This window comes from Porites lutea, chromosome 2, assembly GCF_958299795.1.
Source record: "Porites lutea chromosome 2, jaPorLute2.1, whole genome shotgun sequence".
NCBI lineage: Eukaryota > Metazoa > Cnidaria > Anthozoa > Scleractinia > Poritidae > Porites > Porites lutea.
The window spans coordinates 44,670,446-44,691,808 of record NC_133202.1 but is presented as its reverse complement, the minus strand read 5'-3'; the positions used below and the strand labels follow the sequence as shown (position 1 = coordinate 44,691,808).

The 21,363-nt window shown below is 39.1% G+C and overlaps 1 protein-coding gene across 1 annotated transcript in view; it reads right to left on the bottom strand.

Moving 5' to 3' along the window:
- LOC140926279 (netrin receptor UNC5B-b-like) overlaps positions 1 to 18,286 on the bottom strand; it is a 19,968-nt gene extending 1,682 nt beyond the window's left edge. Inside the window, exons 1-12 of the mRNA XM_073376040.1 lie at positions 18,137 to 18,286; positions 17,118 to 17,408; positions 13,753 to 14,043; positions 12,431 to 12,601; positions 10,022 to 10,285; positions 9,295 to 9,363; positions 7,772 to 7,912; positions 5,399 to 6,046; positions 3,841 to 4,124; positions 3,047 to 3,193; positions 2,222 to 2,407; positions 1 to 1,817 (exon numbers count right to left, since the gene is read on the bottom strand). The exon at positions 1 to 1,817 is cut by the window's left edge and continues 1,682 nt beyond it. Coding sequence (XP_073232141.1) covers positions 1,248 to 1,817; positions 2,222 to 2,407; positions 3,047 to 3,193; positions 3,841 to 4,124; positions 5,399 to 6,046; positions 7,772 to 7,912; positions 9,295 to 9,363; positions 10,022 to 10,285; positions 12,431 to 12,601; positions 13,753 to 14,043; positions 17,118 to 17,408; positions 18,137 to 18,236 — 3,162 coding nt within the window. The 5' untranslated portion in view covers positions 18,237 to 18,286 and the 3' untranslated portion in view covers positions 1 to 1,247. The remainder of the gene's footprint in view (positions 1,818 to 2,221; positions 2,408 to 3,046; positions 3,194 to 3,840; positions 4,125 to 5,398; positions 6,047 to 7,771; positions 7,913 to 9,294; positions 9,364 to 10,021; positions 10,286 to 12,430; positions 12,602 to 13,752; positions 14,044 to 17,117; positions 17,409 to 18,136) is intronic.
- Between the last annotated feature and the right edge of the window lie 3,077 nt (positions 18,287 to 21,363).

The following is a 21,363-nucleotide window of genomic DNA, read 5'->3' as shown; positions in this document are numbered from 1 at the left end:
TCTTAACTGGTGAGATCCCTGTGGTTCGTTTCACGTAACTGACCACGTTCCGGAGGAGACCACTAAATCTTCGCCTGTTGTCTCGGTCGCTTACGGAAGGTTTGACTCTCTCTATATATTTTTTTAACGATCTAAAACCAACTATCTCAACCATGGACTATGAAGCAGGGTGGCAAATAACCGAGACACCTTAAAGCTTTTACTTGTCTTGGTAGTTAGGCTTAGGCGCCTGCAAGAGGCATCCCTAAAGGCGGGCTATATATTTGATCGGGAGCGCTTACCATTAAACCAAAAATCTCGCCAATTTCGGATGGAAAAAGAAACAAAAAACTGAGGTCTTCTTTTTGAGACAGTCAGGCGTGGTTTTAACAGTTAATTTTAGTTTAGAGCTAGACTTACACCCGGTCAGGGGAACACTAGTATAAAAATGACGGGGATACTTGTTAGAAAATTGGAATTAGATCCCTGAAGGAGACCAATCTCGGCATGGCTCTGCTTTCATTTGTCCCTAAAGCAGCCCATACTCCAAAAAACGTTAGACGGAATTTCTTTACGCGCAACTCAAAGCGATACCTTTATTGATAACAATATCGGCCTTCCATTAAGAACACCCTAAGTGAGACCAAAATCTGCAACTTCTACCCCTAAAGGAGACAAGTATCCCTGTCATTTCCATGTGGGGGCACCCCCCTCCCCGCCCCGCCGAGGACTTACATAACTCGAACCCACTCTTTATACGAATAACGGTGCTGTGACAACGTACATTACAACGACTTATTCGATATTTGCTTGTTTGCGAGAATAATAAATAAATAATAAATCAATTCTCAAATTTTCACTTTAGCGCGCTAACTAAAGCGTCATCACGCCAAACCACAGACGTCAAATCGTAAGCATGCGTGGTGAGGAGCAAAAGAAACCCACCGACAAAGGGAGTTGAAATTCTCAAGAAATTTGTGGCGTTCAATAAGAGGCACAAGCTTTCTTTTAAACATCCCGCGGAAGTTGCTTGTTTCGATCGTAATTTTATCATCCAAACGTTTCTCATTCCACGATTAACAGCATCTTTGGATGATAGACGAACATCCTCTTCGTGCGAGCTTCATTCGGTGTTAGGTGACTCTCTTCATCTTGTTTTAGGTAGCTTCCGGCAAATATGTCATCAATAGCGGATAAACCAACAAAAATGAAGATCAAAACCAAAGAAACATAAAAGAGCACGTTTCTTTTTGATCAGTGCCGGCCGGCTACACCTCAGTCTCTCTCAACATGAGTTGAGCGTCTACCAGGCTGGCCGCGTCGTCTCGACCTATATCGCGCAGTTTCTCCGCCAGTTTATAGAGAGGATATTTCTTGCTCTCTAACGCTGTTAAAAGAATGTCCGTCGGAGACGCAGAGGAATTGCAATTTGCCAGCCACCTAATATGTTTCATTTCAAATCCAACACTGTCGGCTAAAGATCTCCAATCGCCCTTGGGATGCGGTGGATCAAGAATCAAAATCAGTTCATTACGTATCCTGTAGGTAAGTGAGTCCGTAGATGGCGAGGGCTCGAAACCAAACGAAAAGTAACCAGATGAGGTATTTTTCAGTTGAATTGGCGACCCAGTTGGGCTGCCGGGACCTGCTCCGCCAAGCAGAATATTCGCTTGTGACGCAGAATGCAAATGACTACATAACGAGCCTGCATGCAGTACGGCAGCGGTGTTATCTTCTAGAACAGGTTCGCTTGCCGCCTTAGATAAGCTGGTCGATCCTCCGCAATAACAGGTTTGCTCCGATGCTTTGTTACTCGACTCAGACATGCTGCCCTGGTCCTGAAATTAAGATTAACAATAACTTATCACGGTTGAATAGATATAACGCGAACGTTTTAAAACTAACGTGCAACTGCAGTCTGGACTCGTCTGGTTGGTCAGTCCCGACAAATTTAAGGTGGCCTTAGTATAAGGACCGGTGGGGCAGAAAGGAGCCTAAATATTGAAGAACTCCAGCCGACATTTTCGTTATTTGAGAAAAATCGCTCAGCGACCATGATTGCCAGTTACCATTTTAAAGAATGTGTCGATGCCCTTCTCTCTTAATTCAAGCGCATTGCAGACGAAAAACATGATAAAATCTAGACTACATGTAATGCTTCTTTATACTTCGTTATTTTGAAGACGACAGGCAGGAAACAAATAAACGCTGAAACATTGCTTAAGCTCTTACTGCCGCTTACCATCGTTATGGACGATTGTTCGATCGCCGTGGACACGCTAACTTCTTGTTCGTCGCCATCTTGGCAGTCCTGAGTGACTTCAAAGGAGGCACGGAACTGGGGCACGCTTTTGTCGACTAAAGAGAACGTAAAACTACGACTTGGCATGCTCTCAATACCTTCCCAGATATGTTTAAAACGGATTTTCTACGAAAAAGAAAAAGGAAACAAACAAATAAACAAGCAAATCACTTCAACAGGCTTTCCTAAAATGTCATAAACTGATTAGACTGTTCACAGTTCCCTCGTTGAAAACGAGCGCTACAGGCGACCATCTTGACCAAGTTCATCTCTTAAAGATGACTATCTTATCGACTCAGGGCACTTTAGGAGGTGGCAAGAAAAAATATATGGGTTAGGGTTAGGGTGATTTTATTTTTCTCGCCTCCCTTTCCCAACCGCTTTAACCCTAAGAGTGATCATCGTAAATATCTCCTAATAATATCAATGCTTTGTAAAACAGAGTGGTCATATGAGAATTACCCACATGATCACACAAGATGAATTTGCTTGATATTTTAACAACTTCTCCCCAGTACCCCCGTAGGAAATGAACAGGTGCAACAATGAGAATTCAAATTTTGATCTTTGGGTTTATAAAGGGTTAAACCACACGACAACCGTCCCCTCGGTACATTTGAAATCAATAACTAAATAGCTGGTGAGCGGTGAGCACCGGAGAGCGCTCGATCAAGACGATCTTATCAAATAATAGGGGACTTTGAGGAATCTATCTGACATTCTCTTAAAAATAATGTGCAACTGGACAAGCAAGTCGTCACTCACCTTTTGATCCACACCGGTGTTTTTCCAGCCCGGGTGATTATCTGTGAGGTTGACTAAGAGATCACCTCCACCGTCAATAAAGTAAAAAGGCTGAGGTGCCTCCCTTGTTATTCCTTTTAACCTCTCTGTTTCTTGACTGTGTAAATTCTGGAAGAGCACCAAGAAAAAAAAATATGATGATTATGAAGAGCAACAATGAACAATTACTGCACGAGGTTGAGCAAAGTATCGTGATTTGTCAGTGGCGAACAGATCAATTATTTGGCGAAGCCAAAGGCTTCGATCTGCGAGACACTGACAAATCACCATATTTTGCGATAACCTAGTTCAATAGTTTTTTCATCATTCGATCACAGAGTTTGTTTGTTTTCTTTTTTTTTAATGAATATTTGCCATTTTCACGCAAGAGCGATCGCAAGGAAGAGAAAGCGTAGTTTCATTTACGCGTGAATAGAATATCATTTGCAGCCAAACACAGTTGGACGACATTGCGCATGAGCAAACTATTATTTGTAGGTAGTTATTGCAGGTCAGGTGGTGGGCTCTCGGCCAATGAAAAGAAAGGAAGATTTGCATCAAATGATGAATCATCATCATCATCATCATGACCATCAACCCATTTTAGCAACTCTCATTTCGGTAACATTCAACTATAAAGCCCAAGCGATCCTCAGACAGCGTTCAATGAGGAGGCTCTTCGCCGTGAAAATGCCATTGTGCAAAACAAAGAAGAAGAACACAAGACAATCATCAACGAAGAAAACCGTTACAAAGAAGAAAACAACAAAACAAACCTCCAAATGAACAGGAAGATCCCCTACACAGTACACTCTCATCACACAGTCGCCATTTGCCTGGGCTGGAGGTGACACATATGCTACAATCTTTACTATTTTCTTGGCTGGTTCACTGGTAGCTGAATTTCCAGTTACAGCAAATGACGTGAAATGATCCACCATTAGATAAACCATGTTTGGTTCCAATAAAGCTAAGCAAGGATCTGAGCCATCCTGCTTATTGATGTCAATCAATTGTTTCCAGTCTGCTGGTGCACCCGACTCAGTCTCGTTGTACTGGACTATGGTTAGAGAAAAGAAGAAAAAGAGTAAACATAAAACCGTTTCCACGAGCAACATTGGGACTGAACGTAAGTGTCCGTCTTGAGGTAGATTTCCACTGCCGCGTAATCTTTACTTGCGTACGCAAGCAGTTTTACGCGCGTCAATAAATTAGAGGCAATGTGTGAGGTGTCGCGCCTAAGCATAAAGTTGAACATCGCTGAACTTTTACGTTTACGCCCGATCTTTCACATTGCCTCTGCTTTATTTATGCGCATAAAATTTCCGTGCGTCAAGTGACAGTGGAAATCCACCTTAGCAATGTGTCTGCCTTATAGAAAACCAAAGAAAATAACTAATCTGCAACGACAAAGACCAACTATGGGTATCCTTTGTATCCACATGAAAACTCTTCACACTGATCTCCATATATTTCCTTATTATTAGATGAGAGAATTAGATCCAAGATCAAAGCATTTTCTTAGATGATCATCTTATCAATTCTCATAACTTTTTCTCTTGATAATGTCTTGATATTTTTGGGAGAAAACTGACGTTGATCACTTTTGGGACTTACAGATTTAAAATGAAGTTGAGCGTATCCAACTGGCCACACTGCAGCATTTTCGAGATAAGATTATACGTTTTCAATCTGGTTTATGTTTTGTCTGAATCAATAATAAAAATTCTAACATAATTTTAAGTCCCATATTTAGAAAAACCTGCATTTGCGTTAGCAAAGAAGACAGAATGCAAATCCAAATGAAGAAACGAGATGAAAAAGAAGGGAAATAAGACTCGTTGCGCACATGGCAAAGTCAGTGTTGTTTTCGATCAAACTGGTGGGTGACAGTTCGAGCAGAATTACTATACAAAATTTAAATTCTTTGGGTTATATTTGACCTAAATCGCGAAAAGCGTGAATTCTCGTTTGCGCGGAATACACAAAACTCGTGAGCCACGGCTCTCCCCAGAGTCACTGTTTTCACCTCGCTCCATCCTTGCGCCGTACAATCGTATTTGCAATTCCAGTGTGAAAAATTGACTATAAAATGTACGACTGGCTTGCAATCTACCGCCGAAAGAACTGTACACACCAAAATGAAATACGTATCATACCAAAGTTGTTTAGAAAGCTGGATGGTACTATCTTGTGGATAAATCACTGCGTATAGTACAATTGGTTTCACTGTCACTTATCCATATCTCTCCTACATGCGGTTGTTCTTATTCGCTATGCAACTTTCGAACAATCACGGACGGGTGTAAAAAGAAGTAACAGTCACCTACTCACCTTTTAAATTCCAGGCACCGTCCTCAAGGAGAGCACAGTGTGGCAGGCTTAAAACCACTGGACGTTTGAACTTGAGGCCATTGGGGCCACACTTCACAACTGGACTCAATAGGGACTCTTTGGCGGTGATATGAGGATGGTCCTTTTCTTGGTCCATGATAGCTATATATATGCCTTCAGTGTGACCCTCTGGGATAGCCTGGGGTGGTACAATGAGGCTCACTCCTGTGTCCCCTATGGTGAACCTCCCTCCATTATGGTCCACTAGTCCCCAGGCCATCATCTTGGGATTCACATTTTCTGGGAGGTTTGAAATATTCCACATCATGCGCGAGATATCTGAAACAGTCGACTTGTTACTGATAGAAGAATTTGTCCTCTCGTATCTTTGCTCTCTATTCTTCGTCCTTTCATTGACTATTTCAACTTCAGTGGTTTCAGCAGCAGGTCTTTTAAATTCTTCTTGTTCGACACGCCTGCTCTTAGGGGATTCTTGGAGGGGAAGCCAAACAAAATCAAACTCTTCGTCAAAAGTCGGAGAAACTGCCCGAAGCTTTTCACTACGTAGTACGGGGGACGACTCTTCGTAGGATGATGAACGAGTGATAAGTGGTGATGTGCTGTCCAGAGTAGCTTTTTTAAATGACCCTACAAATAAACAACATGCATGTATGTGTAGGTAATCATAAGACTTAGAGATTTCAATTTGGAATTTATTTGCAGAAACTGCGGTTTTCAAAAAGTATCGAAATTGAAGATGTCCGTAGGGCGAACGCAATTTTAATACTTTTTAAAAAACAAAGGAGTGCAAAGAGATACCAAATTGAACGAGAAAAGTCGTATGATTACCCTTAATATACAAGGTAAAATTCACTTGACTGGTTCTTATATAGTTCAATTGTCTATTGGCCAATCACAATGCTTCCTTCCTTTAAGATAATTGCATTTTATTTCCTCGTTTTGGAAAAAGCGCCTCCAAAAAAGCTATAGTAGAGCTGATCAAGATACGTTTTGTGTTTACTGGTTTTTAATCAAGGTTCAAAGCGTTATGATGAATCAAATTCAATTCAATACAAGCTAAATCGACAACAAAGTTGTTGAGGCATTGTACTTCAGTGAACAAAACAATCCACACCCCTCACCCATTCCCTCCATTCAAAGTTGGTGTGTTCGGTATTATTACAGGTAACTAATTATATTTATAGCCCTTGAAAAACGTAGAAAAGAATGCGATATTGTTTAAATTATTCTGGTACAAGGTGAAAATTAAAATTACTTAATTTCCTGATGGATTCTGTCTTAATTATTAGCCCCCTCCAGAAATATGCCCCCATCTACAATCGGTGACAAAATCAGTTGAGACACTTTGCCCTAAAGGCCTTTCTGACGTTTTTACCGACTTCAAAAGGGGAAAAAAAAGTTTTCCTTCAGCCATCCCCTCCATGCAATGTGCGCTCTTCAAGCTACTTGTAAAAAACAACAAAGACTATTCCTCATGGTGGCCTGAGAAAATAAATGTCAAATTTCACAAGAATTGTGAAAACACAGGTAAAATTCTTCAAAATTTCTAGTGTAAGGTGTCATTTTGTGAAATTTGACGTTTATTTTCTCGGGCTCTCATGAGAAATTTTCTTTGGAGTTATTACAGATAGCAAATTACATCTATAGCCGTTGAAAAATGTGAAAAGAATGCTATATTATTTAATTATTTTGGTACAAGGTTTTTGTTGACTGAAAATTAAAATTACTCAATTTCCTGCTGGATTCTGTCTTAAATCTTTTCGTATCACCCAGTTCCCCTGTATCTGAACGCCTGGAACAAGCTAACGGTTTAAAAGCAGAGTGAACCTACTTTAAAAGTGCCGTAAACATTTTCTTTAAACTATTAATTCACTTCTGATATCCACTGTGATATCCACTATGTGAATCTGATATCCACTATGTTCGCTTGGTTGATTATCATTCATTACTTTCACGACCATAAAATAAGAGAGAGTCGACTGTTAAGAGAGAGTCGACTGTAAACAAATAAATAAGTGAATAAATAATGATTTAGCGGTGGCACATCCACAAAGTGGAGAGGGGAACACCAGAATTTCTGCAGAAAACCTCTTGGTGTAAGGGCAACAACAAACTCATCCCATAATGGCAGCCTGAATTTCAGACAATAACTTTGAGTCAGTTTCACTCCCTCAGTAACGTTGTTATTGACGGGGTAAAAAGGACTCAAAGTAATCGTCTGAAATTTAGGCTAATATAATGGCCTTTTCCTTAAGGATTTGACCCAACAAATAGTTCAAAACTTCGCTATTGACTAAAACAAACACTAGCTGGACATACAAATGGGTCACCCATTTAGGAATGTTAATTTACCTAATTCAAGTCCACTTTCCGGAGTGTATGCTCGAGCTGTTTTCATCTGTCTTGATTTTTGTGAAAATCTTGATACAAATACTACTATCAATACCAGCAGAATCACAATCACTCCTACAATAATCCCTATTTTAATGGCACCTAAAGAGAACAAAAAAGTAGTGACAAGTCATTCTAAAATGCTGCTTAAATGATTTAACTTTTATTGTGTGATTTCCTGGGCAAAAACAGCTCTAATATGGTTGCAACCCTAAAGTGTGTAAACAGTCTGATTTGGCAAATTCATCTGGGTATATCATAGTCAGGGTGCTGAAAATTGAAGGTGAACAAATTAAAAACTGTCCACCAAACTGGTTTATCTCTAAAAACGCTTTAAAAATACACTTAATATCAATCAAACCTGAAGTTAAGTCCCCTTATAAATCGATCTTCTTACTTTCAGTACTAGTTGTATTGGTATAGAATTACTAGACTCTAGCCAAAAGATTAATTTGATCTTGTCAGTAGTAGTTATAGTAAGCTCAAAATCATAACGTCAGTTTAAAGGAAATAAATAACAATTTTATGTAAAGGTAGCACATGCACTAAGTGGTTCTTTGTCTACTTCATTCCTGGTCAAATTGGAATTTGGAATTTTTGGTACAAGATTTCAGGGTCCTTAATTTTTCAGTTCACTAAATAACAATATACAAAGTGCTGCTAATATCTCTCTTTTTAAATCCAGATTGAAAACATTTCATTTGCACCCTGCTAGCAGAGCCACTCAATTTTGACGAGGTACTCAAGAAAGACTCTGCATGAATCAAGTAAGATCTTTGTTGAGCATGCGCTGCATGTTGCTTTAAGGATATAGTAGGCTCAGTTATGATCATTGGTTTATCAATAATTCATGTATCCTTGCACTCGCAAAAACAGTTTCACAAGAGAGAACAAGATTGACTGGTCCAGAAGTTTGGGCTGCTGCGACCTCAAAGTCTTCACCTGACTCAGGCAGTGCCTCTTTCTCTCCTCTTCACAGAAGAAGACAGATGGAAGCTCTGTTCACAGGGTGATCCATTTGCCCATGGGCCATGAGAAAACAAAGATGTATCAGAGCCCAAGAACTGCAGTAATTTTTCAACATACTTGCTGGAATTCCCTGGCAGGAATAACTACAAGTAGGTAAATTTTAGGGGAAATGGCAGTCTGCAAGCCAGTTACCTTACACTTTGATCCCATTCTGTCATTAACTAACACAGAAAAGAAGGTTGGAACATAGCGAATGTAGCTGTAAGGTGTTGGTAGGTATTCTGAATCTAGTACTACATTTTTAATAGTACAAAAGGAATTGACAGAATTTTCATCCATTCATCAAGAAATACTTAAAAAATAAAATTGGTAAATAAATGGAAATGCATTAAATAATACCTTTATATATAGAAGAGCACTTATCTTATATTAACTGAAATAATAATAATTATTATTGAGCCCAGATGTGACATAATCTTCCTTCTTATACCTGTTAAAATATAACCTTCACTTACTAGGTGTTCCTGGACTGAAAGCTAGGGTATTGCTTGGAGGTTGAGTTGATATATTGTCAACTATGTTTGCTTTAGCAAAAAAAGAGAAAATAAAGTTATTAAGCAAACTAGATGTTGTGTTGTCTTTCAAACAATGCATATTTACAGTAAAAAAATTGACTATGATAAGCATATACAGCTATCTACAATGAAAATGTACGATACAAACAGGTCCTCCCCACCACTCCCTCCCTCCCCCCCTCCCCCACCCCCCGCTTCCTCATCACCATTAAGATGGTCGGTGCTGGTTTTCAGCATTGATAAAGTGATGGTTTTAACTTAAACAGAATGGAACCAAAAGAAGCATTTGGCTGGGGTTTTTTTTAAGAATAAGAGTGCATGCGTGACTAGTCAACATGGTAAGTGAATTTTTTTGCCAGTCAAGTCCCCATTCTAGCCAGATATTGTCCATTGATAGGCTGTTATTTTGAGCCTTGAAACCTATGAATATTCGTCAGGTACTGCTCTTCAATTACAATAACGAGAGGTACAGCTTATTGTTATAAAACTTTGTTATTTACTCAAAATATTTCTTGTTTGAGTCTGATTGGCTCAAATCCATCACCTAACTCTTCATAACCAGCTAGCATTCAACATATTTGGAAGATGTTTGTAACAATTATTATCTGGTAAAATGACATCAGTAGTACAGGATAACACCAAAAAAAATGAAATAACTGAACCTCACCTTTTTCACGGCGCACTGTTATATTGAAGGAACAGTTAGCTGTCTGTCCATTCTTTTCCCTCAAAACGTAAGTAATGACATAAACAGCATTTTCTGAACAGTTGACGAGCTCCACAGGTGGGACAGCCCATGGTGGAGTTACTTCAATACTATACTCTGTTTCATTCACTTCTGGCCTACTAAAATTCCAAGATACAACTTTTCTCTTAAAATCTGAATCGTTGACATACACAGAAATGTCATCAGGGCAGTTGATTTTCAAACCTAAGCAAAATAAAAGTAAAAATTACCAGGTACCCCTCTACATGATATTGAACAAACAAAACCATGCAGCATTTTCCTCAATGGCTTAGACAATTCCAAGTATGCCAATCCCCACGACATTTGCAGGGCATTTGTCATCTTATCAGTCCCCAGTGTTCCAGCCAGAAAATTGTGCTTGAGGGCAAAAGTGGTCCTTACAACCCATTTTTGGGGGCCAGGTATTTCAAGAAAGGGCCAATGTACCAGTATCTCTCTAATATGCAAAAGAGAAGAAGCAGTTGGAAAGTTAAGGAAATGAAAATGTCAGTTTATTTGAAGCTGACATGGAGCGTCCCTTTTTATACACAATAGAGGAAATCTTCGGTAATAAAGCAATCAGTACAATCAGAATGTATGCAATAAAAATAGTAATTTTTTTCATCTCATTTTCCACTTCACCATCAAGATCTGCTTTCATTCGCTTATTCTGAACTGCTTCGTCTCCATCCACTTTTTCGTTACTTCTGAGAAAAAACTTTTGATAGACTTCGAAGATGCGTTTGTCAGGTTTATCGTTTTTCGAGATGCCATGATGGATACCCATGAGCTTCTGCGATATTACAAAAGCCAAGTCGAGGCTTAGTGGTCTCCAGACCCCTCTCGGTAAATCAGGTAAACTCAAGAAGATTCATCGATTGATTTTCATGTTGTGTACAAAGGTACGGAGTCGTTGTTCTTTAGATTAAAAATTCTGTTTAATTGGAAAATTATTGTAGTTGAAGTAACAGAGACCATTTTAAGCCCAGGCAATTAAAAAAGGAAAGGGCCATAATGGCCCTTGAACGCTTTTGGTGGGGGCCATCTCTCGATCTTTTGTGGGATTCACGCCATGGCGCGCTCTGGCTGGAACACTGAGTCCCGGTGGTGGGGAATTTGTCAGAAAACCTCTCCCCAGGGGTGGGGCACTTGTCAATTCTTCTAGAAACAGTTATTATTGTGCCTTTTCAACATTAATTTCACTTTACTCATTTTGTAACACAAAATAAATTACAATAAGTAGCAATAAAGTCATAACAAATGGTGTTTGATAAGATTAAAAATTAATTTAAAGTAGTAAACAGCAGGGAAATCTCAGGGACGCCAAGGAGCTTATAAGAAATATAGGGAATTCGATCCCCCCACCGGCATATTAAATCTTGAATGATAGATTTCATAATCTAGGCAACATTTTAAAATAAAAAAGAAAACAATTTTATGTACATGTATAAAGGATATAAGCTATAGATATTTCTATGAAGAATATTTTTAATAACATATGCTCTAAAAAAGATATGTGTGGTTTTCGTTCCATCACCACCCAACCCCACAGTATTTGTTGCATCCTTCCAGGAAATTTCTGATTTTTGTCTAAAGATGTCTCTTGCTTTAACTATGGCTGGATCATTTACTTCAAGTTGTACACAAGAACAGGGAAATTAAAAAGAGGACATGATGCAATTAATCGCAGAACACCAAAAGACGCATTATACAGATAAATTTAGTTTTGTAGGAAAGCCAAACCAAGAGTCGTATGTAATTATTTATGGGAGATTGCAAAAGTTATGTTAAAATTAACAGAGAGGAAAGTTATGGTTTTAATTCAAGGAGTTTACCTTGGTCTCACAATTGATACAACTGATTGAAGAAGAGTCTGATTGTTGTCCAAAGACACACATAGCTAGTTTAATCTTTTTCAAGAGTTTCCAAATTTGGTATGAGTGTGTAATTGTGAAGTAAATAATATTATTTAAGTACTGTTATTGTTATATAAATATTGGAAATATTTATTGTTAAATCACTGGTGTATTGCCCTGTTGAATATGGCATTTTCAGCTTACATTTATGTGAAAATGCAACACCACTATTTTTTGTGCGTGTGTTGTCACAGGGTGAGGCATTTGCACACTTTTTTAAGCCCCACAGTGAGTTTTTTTGTGAGAGACAGCTGACCCACCACTGGGCAATTGCAGCTGTTCCAAAAAAAACAATGACAAAATACCTGGGGGGGGGAGGGGGAATGGGCAGCATGGATTGACTGAGCCATTATAACTATAGCAACTCTTTAATTTATACTGTCATTATAATTGAAATTATATTTATATATTTTCGCGTCAAAGTCTAGCATACCAGGACAATGTCCCATACAAAACTCGTTCTTGAAGGGGAGTCCTTTGCAAATTTTTCCACCATTTTCAGGTGATGGATTTGTACAGAAGCGTCTCATCATCCTGGTACCATTTCCACAGTCCAGTGCAGTACAAGGTGAAAACTCCTTCCATGCAGACCAGCCACCATCAACTAAGAGCAAGTGAGAACACTACTCATGAGTTGAAAATATCTAAAACAACATGACATTTAAAATAATAGTGAGAGCTGTAATAATTATCACTGAGACAGGGGTGAGTACAAGATCAACGGTTTCAATAAGAGTCAGTTACTGGTGGTCTGACATTGCCTTGACCATCTGTCACTTGAGGTCACTCCTCTATAACTGAGCCTGCTGAGTGGTTTTTGTCAAACTTTAGCTATTGGTTGTCTATCTTAAAGAAAATTAGTTATAAAAATGGAGGCCGGTCTCCATTCTTGTTTAGGAGTAACCGTACCTTGTATTGCCCTTACAATACCAATAATTGTGATAATAAAAAAAAAGTACACATGTACACTTTGAACACAGTTCCAAGGATTGCTTCTTTTCCTGCACTGTAAATTGGTCCATATTTATTCAAGAACATTACTGCCTGACTTAAACTAGAAAAATATATCTTGCATAATTTAACCCTCACAATACAGTTGTACTGCCACTCAAGTTAAGTTGTGTCAGGCAGAGTTAGAAACAGGATGGGTGCCCAGATGCAAATATCCTGTCGTGAAGGTCCCACCAACCCTATATATAAAGGCAACTTCGGTTTCTGCGTCACTGCACAATCCACATGCAATGCAAATTTCAACAAAATAATAAACCTTTGATACCATTTTTTCTGTCAACTCCTCCTCGCTTATGAAAGCCACCATTTTTTAATGTGACAAATTACACATAAAAATATACACGGAAAGGCTGCAAGATGCAGGAGGTGAAAGGCCCCTTTTTTGGTCACAGACACCTATTCCATGACCAGGAGCCACTTCAGTAAAAAGCTACAGAAACTGTTGTAAGATACAGGTGTTAGTTCTGTACAAGTTGAAAGAAAAAGGACCATTTTGATGAAGAGGGCTAGTGGACATAATTCTACTACTATTTGAAGGTGTTAAAAAGAGCCCACTGACCTACATGTAGATGCAAAACAATGGGATTAACAATAATATTATTACATGTAACTTGTAACCCCCAGAATACAGTGTCAAGTGTACTTATGCAGAACCAAATTTTTAATGAAAGAGTTTTTGACGCAGTGTAGAGATTTCTTCTACACATGTACATCTCTAAATGGTAATATATTTCTTATACTTACCATACACATTAAGTTTGACCTTATCAATTCGTCTTCCCACAGGGTTTGATACTTGACAAGAATAATAGCCAGAATCTGATGTCCATGCCTTCCTAAAAACAACCTGAGAAAGGTTATCTTGGTTTATGACCTTGACTCTCCCATCATAGCGCACATCCAAAGGGACACCATCTTTTAGCCATGACACATTTGGGCTTGGGAGTGCATCGGGAAGGTGACAATTAAGGGTCACCTGAGAGCCCTTTGTTACCTTAAGGGCAGAAGGTGAAATAATGATGTTTTCACCAAGATCTGGGAAAGAGATAATATGAAGGCCATAAGTTGAAATGAAATGCAAATTAAAATACCTATGAGGATGTACATTATCAGTTAAACAAATAAATACATGTGCAATGAGTGCTAGCTTGCAAATAAAATTAAATAGTCATTGTAAAATGTAATTTCCTAATGCATGAAGCAACTACATAGGAATTCTTAACTTCTCGTAAGAACTTGTTTCAATGTGTTTGTGAGTTCCAGATTGAGTGAAAGAGGTGAAAACCAGAGTACCTGCAGAAATACCTCTCAGAGTAAGGGACAAGACCAACAACAAACCCAGCCAACATATAGAGTTGACACTGGGATTTGAACCTGGACCACACTGGTGGGAGGCAAGTGCTCTCACCACTGTGCCACCGGCCTTGCGCCCCAAGTCAGCAAGTGGTCACTCTCAGGACACAGAAACTGGAGCTGGCCACTTACTAGAGTGACCCATGTGATAACCCAGGATAAATTCTCCCCCCTATTCTAATAACAAACACATGAGGCAAGGAAAGAGAGTTTGTATTTTAATCATAACTATAAGAAAATTCTTACATCTGATTGGCTATCAACTGTCCTGATTTCAGTACTAATAGGACAGTACGCATCATGCCTAAGTAATTGGACAGTACGTGCCATCACGCACTTAAACGGCTTTTATTTTCACTGCTAGAAAAAAAACTCTCCGAATTTCTTGAGTTTTGATTTTAAAAATAGCTTAATTTATATAATGTATATTTTGTTATAGTTATAACAGAACTTTGTGTTATCCAATTTGATCTGTAATGTGTAGTTCCAGAAAATATCCAGACCCCCACCACGGAGGAAATTTCACTTAGGACCCCCCCACCTCCCTGGATTTTCCATTTTTGCAGGGAACTGATGACCCTCCACCCCTTCGGAATTTCCACAAGTGTGACAAAGACCCCCCAACCCCTCTGGAAAAGTTCATTTTCACGAAGAAAGACTATTAAAGTAGAAGAATGAGGCAACTTATGGTTAGTACCCAACGGTTTCCATCAGAAGCTTGTATGCTTCTGCTTCCATTTATTTGAGTGATCTTGCAACATTAAAACACACTACACCACCACAAAGTAACTTGATCTGTAATTGTTGCTCATCTCTTACTTTAAATGAAAGAGAGAAAGTTAATAAGTCGGTTATATTTGTGAATTTACCTTAATCAGGGCAAGCTTACGATTTGTTATTCGTCTCATGGGCGTAATGTTGATAGAATTAACGCCATTTCGTGCGGGAATGCAGAACAAGTCAAACTTACGACCACAAAATTGATGCAAAACAATGAGGAGAATAAAAACTCTGAATTCTGAAATGATAACAATGAATGCCCCCTGCATCTTGAAGGTACTTGAAGGGAAACCAAGTTCAATTTACTGTTTTTCGATCGACTGATGCGACGTGATGTGCGATGGCCGTATAAATGTTTGGTGAAATCGACACCATTTTAGCGAGAATTCGATCATGAAGATGCGACACGTTCAACCACAAAATTAAGGGAAAATGAAAAGGAGAATAAAAACTCAACATTCTAAAATGGTTACAATGCATAGCTTGTGCTTTGTGAAGCAAAATTGCCACTCTTCTGATCTATCAATCGACTGACGCAACGTGATGTGTTGCGTGATGTGTTGCACGCGTTGATGTGTTGAGGAAGACTGGTAACGAGTAATGGCGGCCGAATATACGAGCATGCGATAAAACGAGTTGTAGTCGGTCTAATTCCTTTGAAATTACATCCAAAACGCTTTTGGAAGAAAGGAAACCTGGTTAAGATCAAAAGGAACAATCTTAAGTCATATATTTCAAGTTATTTATGTCCTAAAAATGATCTACCTGGTCGGTAAGAAGCAATGTTCGAACTCGGGTCGAAAACGAAATGATATTGCCCCCCTGGAAAGTGATTTTATAGTCCAACCCCCCTCCCTTCGGGAATTTCCTGGGCCTCTGACCCCCCCACCCCCCTGGAATTTCCAATTCCCTCCGTGGTGGGGGTCTGGATATTTTCTGGAACTACACAATCATAACTATAACAAAATTGTCAAATCTGATTGGCTCTCAACTGCCCTGATTTCAGCCTTAATTGGACAGTTTAATAGGTCAGTACGCGTCATGCCTAAGTAATTGGACAGTACGCGCCATCACTGGTAAATTGTTTGTAAACTGCAATTCTACCCTTCATGTTCATTTTATGTTCGAGTCAATTCCAAAACTGCCCATCCCTCCCCAGGCATATTGCGGCCATTTGACTGGAGTTTTGCTTATTGTACAGTGGCAAATTTGACCCAAAATGAGGCCAGCTGCCCACCCCTTTTGTATCAAAACACTGGTCAGCATCAAAAGCAAAAGGATGTCATAATCCCTTCACTCAGCATGTTCACGGGTCATTGCTTCCATATTCACTGTGTTGTTTTAAAGGCATTTCAAAGCCTTTGAAAGACTCTGTTACATGTGGGATTTCTGGAATGCACAATTTTATTGAAAATGTGAACAACCTCTGTAAGACAGCTTTCAGAGACTTTAGATATTTCTGTTATATTTAGTAGGATATTTACATTTGAATAAATGGTTTGATGTATGGGAAAATTTTTGAACAGTCACTTAGGGACCTTAAGATCAGAGGATGGCATCGGCAGTGAGGACGTCACATATTTATTTATTTTTCCTGGTGTTGAATTCCAAGACGCAAATCCAAACTTCAGATAGAGAAAGATAAATTCGACACTGCTTGTTTATGTCCTCCATAAACAGTGAAATTTTCATCTTGTAGTTATGCAACGATGGCAAGGCAAAAACAGCATTGACTGTCATCCCATCTTAAAGTCCCTAATACCTGGTGAGTGAGGGATTTGACACTTTTCGAAGAGCTAGCGGTGGAGCATTTGACCATCTAACATACAGGGACATTTGACCGAAATTTTTCAAAAAAGTCAAATGCCCAGGGGTTTACCCAGTTGGGGGGGGGGGGGGGGGCAGGGAGGCATGGGCAGTTTTGGAATTGACTGGTACATTAAAAAGGAAGAAGTTATATTAAGCAAAGTACTTACAAGCCCTCTTTACTACCGCCGCTTTACTCCTTAATACTAAGCCATTATAACCAATAGCTTCACAAACACAAGAAACCTCAAGAAGATCATCAGGCTTGATCTTGGAGATGGCGACAATTAACTTGGTCTTGTTACGTTTATTTTCACGAAGGTGTATTTCTCTAGGAATGACACCTCCTGAACAGTTGAACTTAAGACTGGAAACAAATTTAGCTTCGCAGGTCAAAGATGCTCGGGAACTAGGCAGGATTAAGCTGTCATTTGGTTCAGTAATAAATTTTGCCTTGTGGCCTGTTGTTAGAGAAAAAGGGCATTGTTAGTGCATATCACCAAAGTCCACGAGTGATAAAATTGTCACTGTTATAGGTGTGAAATTGTCACCTCAGAAAACGTTTGTTATCTGGAGATTTGTTCACTTCAAAGAATGCAGCGGTTTTCACTGGATACGCTTTAGTGGATAACTTATTGGATTCGTTAACCCATGATTTATCCACTACACAGGGATTTTCTAAGACCCAAAGTGATACGTTTGATATAAGCTACAGCGTAGGGAGGTTCTTAACTTTACAAGAACTAGATTTTTTGGGTAAAAATATAGTGGAAAATGCAGCTTTGTTAGCTTTTTCATTGTTGAAGTAATGAAAATAAAGAACCACCAAAAGAAAACGTGCTTCCACAAATTGACCTTGACAATATTGCTAATGTCAACAACCATCACCACCTCGACAATGGCGAGACAATTTTTCGCTTTGGTCAAAACCAAAACCCCAGTTTCTTTCGTCTTCTTAGCACCGACTACAAACACAAACTACGTGTTGTGATAAAGAACACCTTAACGCAGTTAAAAAGCTTCATAGTCAGTGTACTGTAGAAACAATCGTATCAAACACACCGATCGATACGGGGTAACCTCGGGGTAATTGCACGAAATTGAACTTATTTATTAGCTTATTCCATTTCGTAGTTAAATGCTTTGCAAAACTTTCTCTACAGAGGCAAGGGAGCAAAATAACACCTACTTGATTCTGCTGGTGGTATACTCGAGCTTGATCCAAATGCGATCAAAAAAAGAAATCCGATGACAACTGCGTGGACCAGATGAAAAATGCGCATTTCCATGGCGTGGCTAGCTCACTGTGTTTCGTTTCTTTCTTTTGAAACAGCCCATGAAAATCTTGTTAACTAAGTAACATTTCCTTCAAAAGGTTAAAGCCGGATGAAGTGCTTGTCGTGAAAAGATGAAATAAAGGTGTTAATCCTTAGAATTTTTTTCGTCTCAAAAGCACAGACCTTCTTCTCTTCAAATCAAAAATAGCACTGGCGTCACGTACGAACAGAGCAAGACTTAAGCAAATGACGTCACTTGCGTGATGGGCCGGATGTTTTTTCGGAAAAATGTCCGGAAGATTCTTTCAAAACTTATTTTCTACTTGACCTAAACGACCTTGCTTTACTAATCTCCGACATTCCGGTGCTATTTTTGTCACCATTTTATTGCGATTTTAAAATTTCTTACTCTCCAACCAAAAAATAAAAATAAAATATTCCAACAACATGCTTTCTCTTCACGGATCATCGAGTTTGTAAACAGCACGTGCAGTGAATTTTATATTATTTTCAACAGGTTTGAACACATCCAGGCTATAAGGAATACTATATTATTGCATGTAAAGACTCGAAGTGGTTCTAGCTGATCTCATTCTCTCATTTCTTTGGCACACCGGCGACCGCGCTCGGGTTGCTCCCCCTTTTTAATGTCAGTGTAATGTCATCACGTGGACATCAATGAAAATTTAAAAAAAGAAAACTTCTATCTTTTCTGAATCAGTAAAGATAAAGTCTGAAAAACCCCCTCAAATTAATTCATGTTCCCTATACCTAACTTTCATGGCCTTTTTAGGGTGTGCACACATTGCGTAACTGCGTAAGAGTTTATACAGGATAACCCACACAAAAAATAACTAGGCGGCGGGGAATAAAGGAAAATAAAGGCTATAGGGGAAAGACAAAAGTTCTTTTATACTTCATGAAATGCATGCCATTGCCTGTTCGCTTCCTTCACAAAAAAAGCCTGAATTTTGTGGTCGCTTACTGGGGATTAAGCGACTCTACACTCTAAGTAATGTCTGAAATTCAGGGCTATCACGAAGCAGCTGAAACAGGCCCTAAATTGTATTCAGTTGCTGTTGTATACAACTGATTTCCTTGGAAATCAGGTTTTGAAGTCTTTGCCCATTCTTTCGTTTTTAAGAACGTGACTTGTCAAAAATTAAGACAACAGTAGTATCTTTAACTGAAAATCAAATGAACTAAGTGATCGATCACTGGCTTTGTCAGTTAGCACGCCTACTCTTCGATTAACGGCGGTATTTTCAGGTGAAACTTGCTTGCTTAAAATTGTTGTTGTTGTTGTTGTTGTTGCTTGCAAACAAGTTTCTATAATTTCTGAAGTTCAGTAAGAGCCTGCTTGAGATAATCACTGAGTCATCGCCTCTTCAAAATAAACAGTTTTAGCGGCCTCTCTTGAATTTAAAGAGAGATATAAAAACCGATTTTTTTTTTCAAATTTCCTTCTTGCATGGTTAATTTATATCCCCACGTGAAAAGTGGCACAAACAACCTGACTGTAAATCACGAGATGATCTGGCCGGAACTCAATGAGAGTGCATAATTTCCGGGTTGTCAGTTGGAGGCGTGAAGCCGGACACTATTTTAAAAGTGGTTTGTGACAAGAGAAACAGGTTAGATAAACAGGAGGGCATTTTGTATGCGTATGCGTCGATACGGTCTGTTGAACATTCTCGACCCAGTGCCTACGGGTTTGGGTATGCTCGCGTACGACCTTACGCATGCGTACAACAGTAATGATAATAATCGTTTATTAAAAATTTATGCGCGCCTTTTCCATGTGATCCAAGCGCGTTAAAATGCTAGTTAACCCATTCGCTCCTGGAGATTTTGCCGAAAAACGCGTTTTGAAGCTAGTCGAGTGGTTTTCTGGTCACTGTCGTGCTATAAAGAGCTAAAACTTACCACAAACTGGTTTACAGGTCCAACACTTCGCGGCCTTCTGATCCAGATGCAAAATATCAGCTTGCGAAGTTCGGGCATGCGCAGAAAGCAAAATTTCGAGAGTTTTTTGGGGGGTTTAAAAGTGACACAGCAGTCTTGACTTTTACTTTTCGCTTTCTCTCCTCCCTTCTTTTTTCGCTTTTCTTGCCTCATTTTTTTTCTCTCTTGCTGGGCATTTAGTGGGCTTCATTTTGGTGGGAAGAGTTTTTAGGAAAGCTTTTAGGATCTTAGGATTAGGTGAAAGGAAAGGTAGGTGGGTATTGGAACAAGATTTTCATGGAGATTTTCAGGTCAATGTCACGTGGTTTTTTGCTTGTTTCTCCGGTGTCCTTGACTGAATTGTGCTCATTCTAGTATGGTTTGAAAGATCTCTTCACTCTGCACAAGTTAGCGAAGAAAGTTATCCTTGACCGTTAAAACTGATGACGTCACAATGGGTAGAAAGGACCTGGATCCGCACGGGCGGTTACGGGCGGTTCAGGGGCGAATGGGTTAAAAAGAAAATAAAAGCTCAAATGTACATAGTAATAAAAGCTAAAAATTTAAATAAACTCACTAAAAACATTACATCATAGCAGGTTCAAAACATATCAAAAGCAAGTCTAAAAAGATGCGTTTTAAAAAGAAAACGTTAAAAACATTCAAAATTGTCCTCACGGCTGAGAAGCTAGGGGTAGATTGCTCGATATGTTAGGGGCCGCAGATGAAAAAGCGCGATCCCCTAATTAGTCTTTTTGAGTTTTAGTCTAGGATATTTTAAGAGAAGACCTTTAGTTTAACGGAGACTATAGCGCGGCTGTTCTTTACTAGCGAACAAGTCACTCAAGTACAGGCGCATGACCATAGATAGCTTTAAATGTAAGAAGTATTTAAATCCACGAGATTTAACAGGAAGCCAGTGTAAACAACATAGTACAGTAGTGTTATGTGACTGTCTTTTAACCCCGATCCGCTGGTTCAAACAAATCAAGAGGACTGTATCTTTCGATGTAACAACACGATTTAATGCAATCCAACAATCTACTGCGATGTACAACTCTCACATATTCAACGTTCGTAACTCAACGATCAACGTAACTAAACGATCAACGATCAACGAATCGATCAACTCAACTAAAACATTCTAAGTATACAGTGGTTTTTCTACTATCCTTGCGTAAGGCAGTATTTTTAC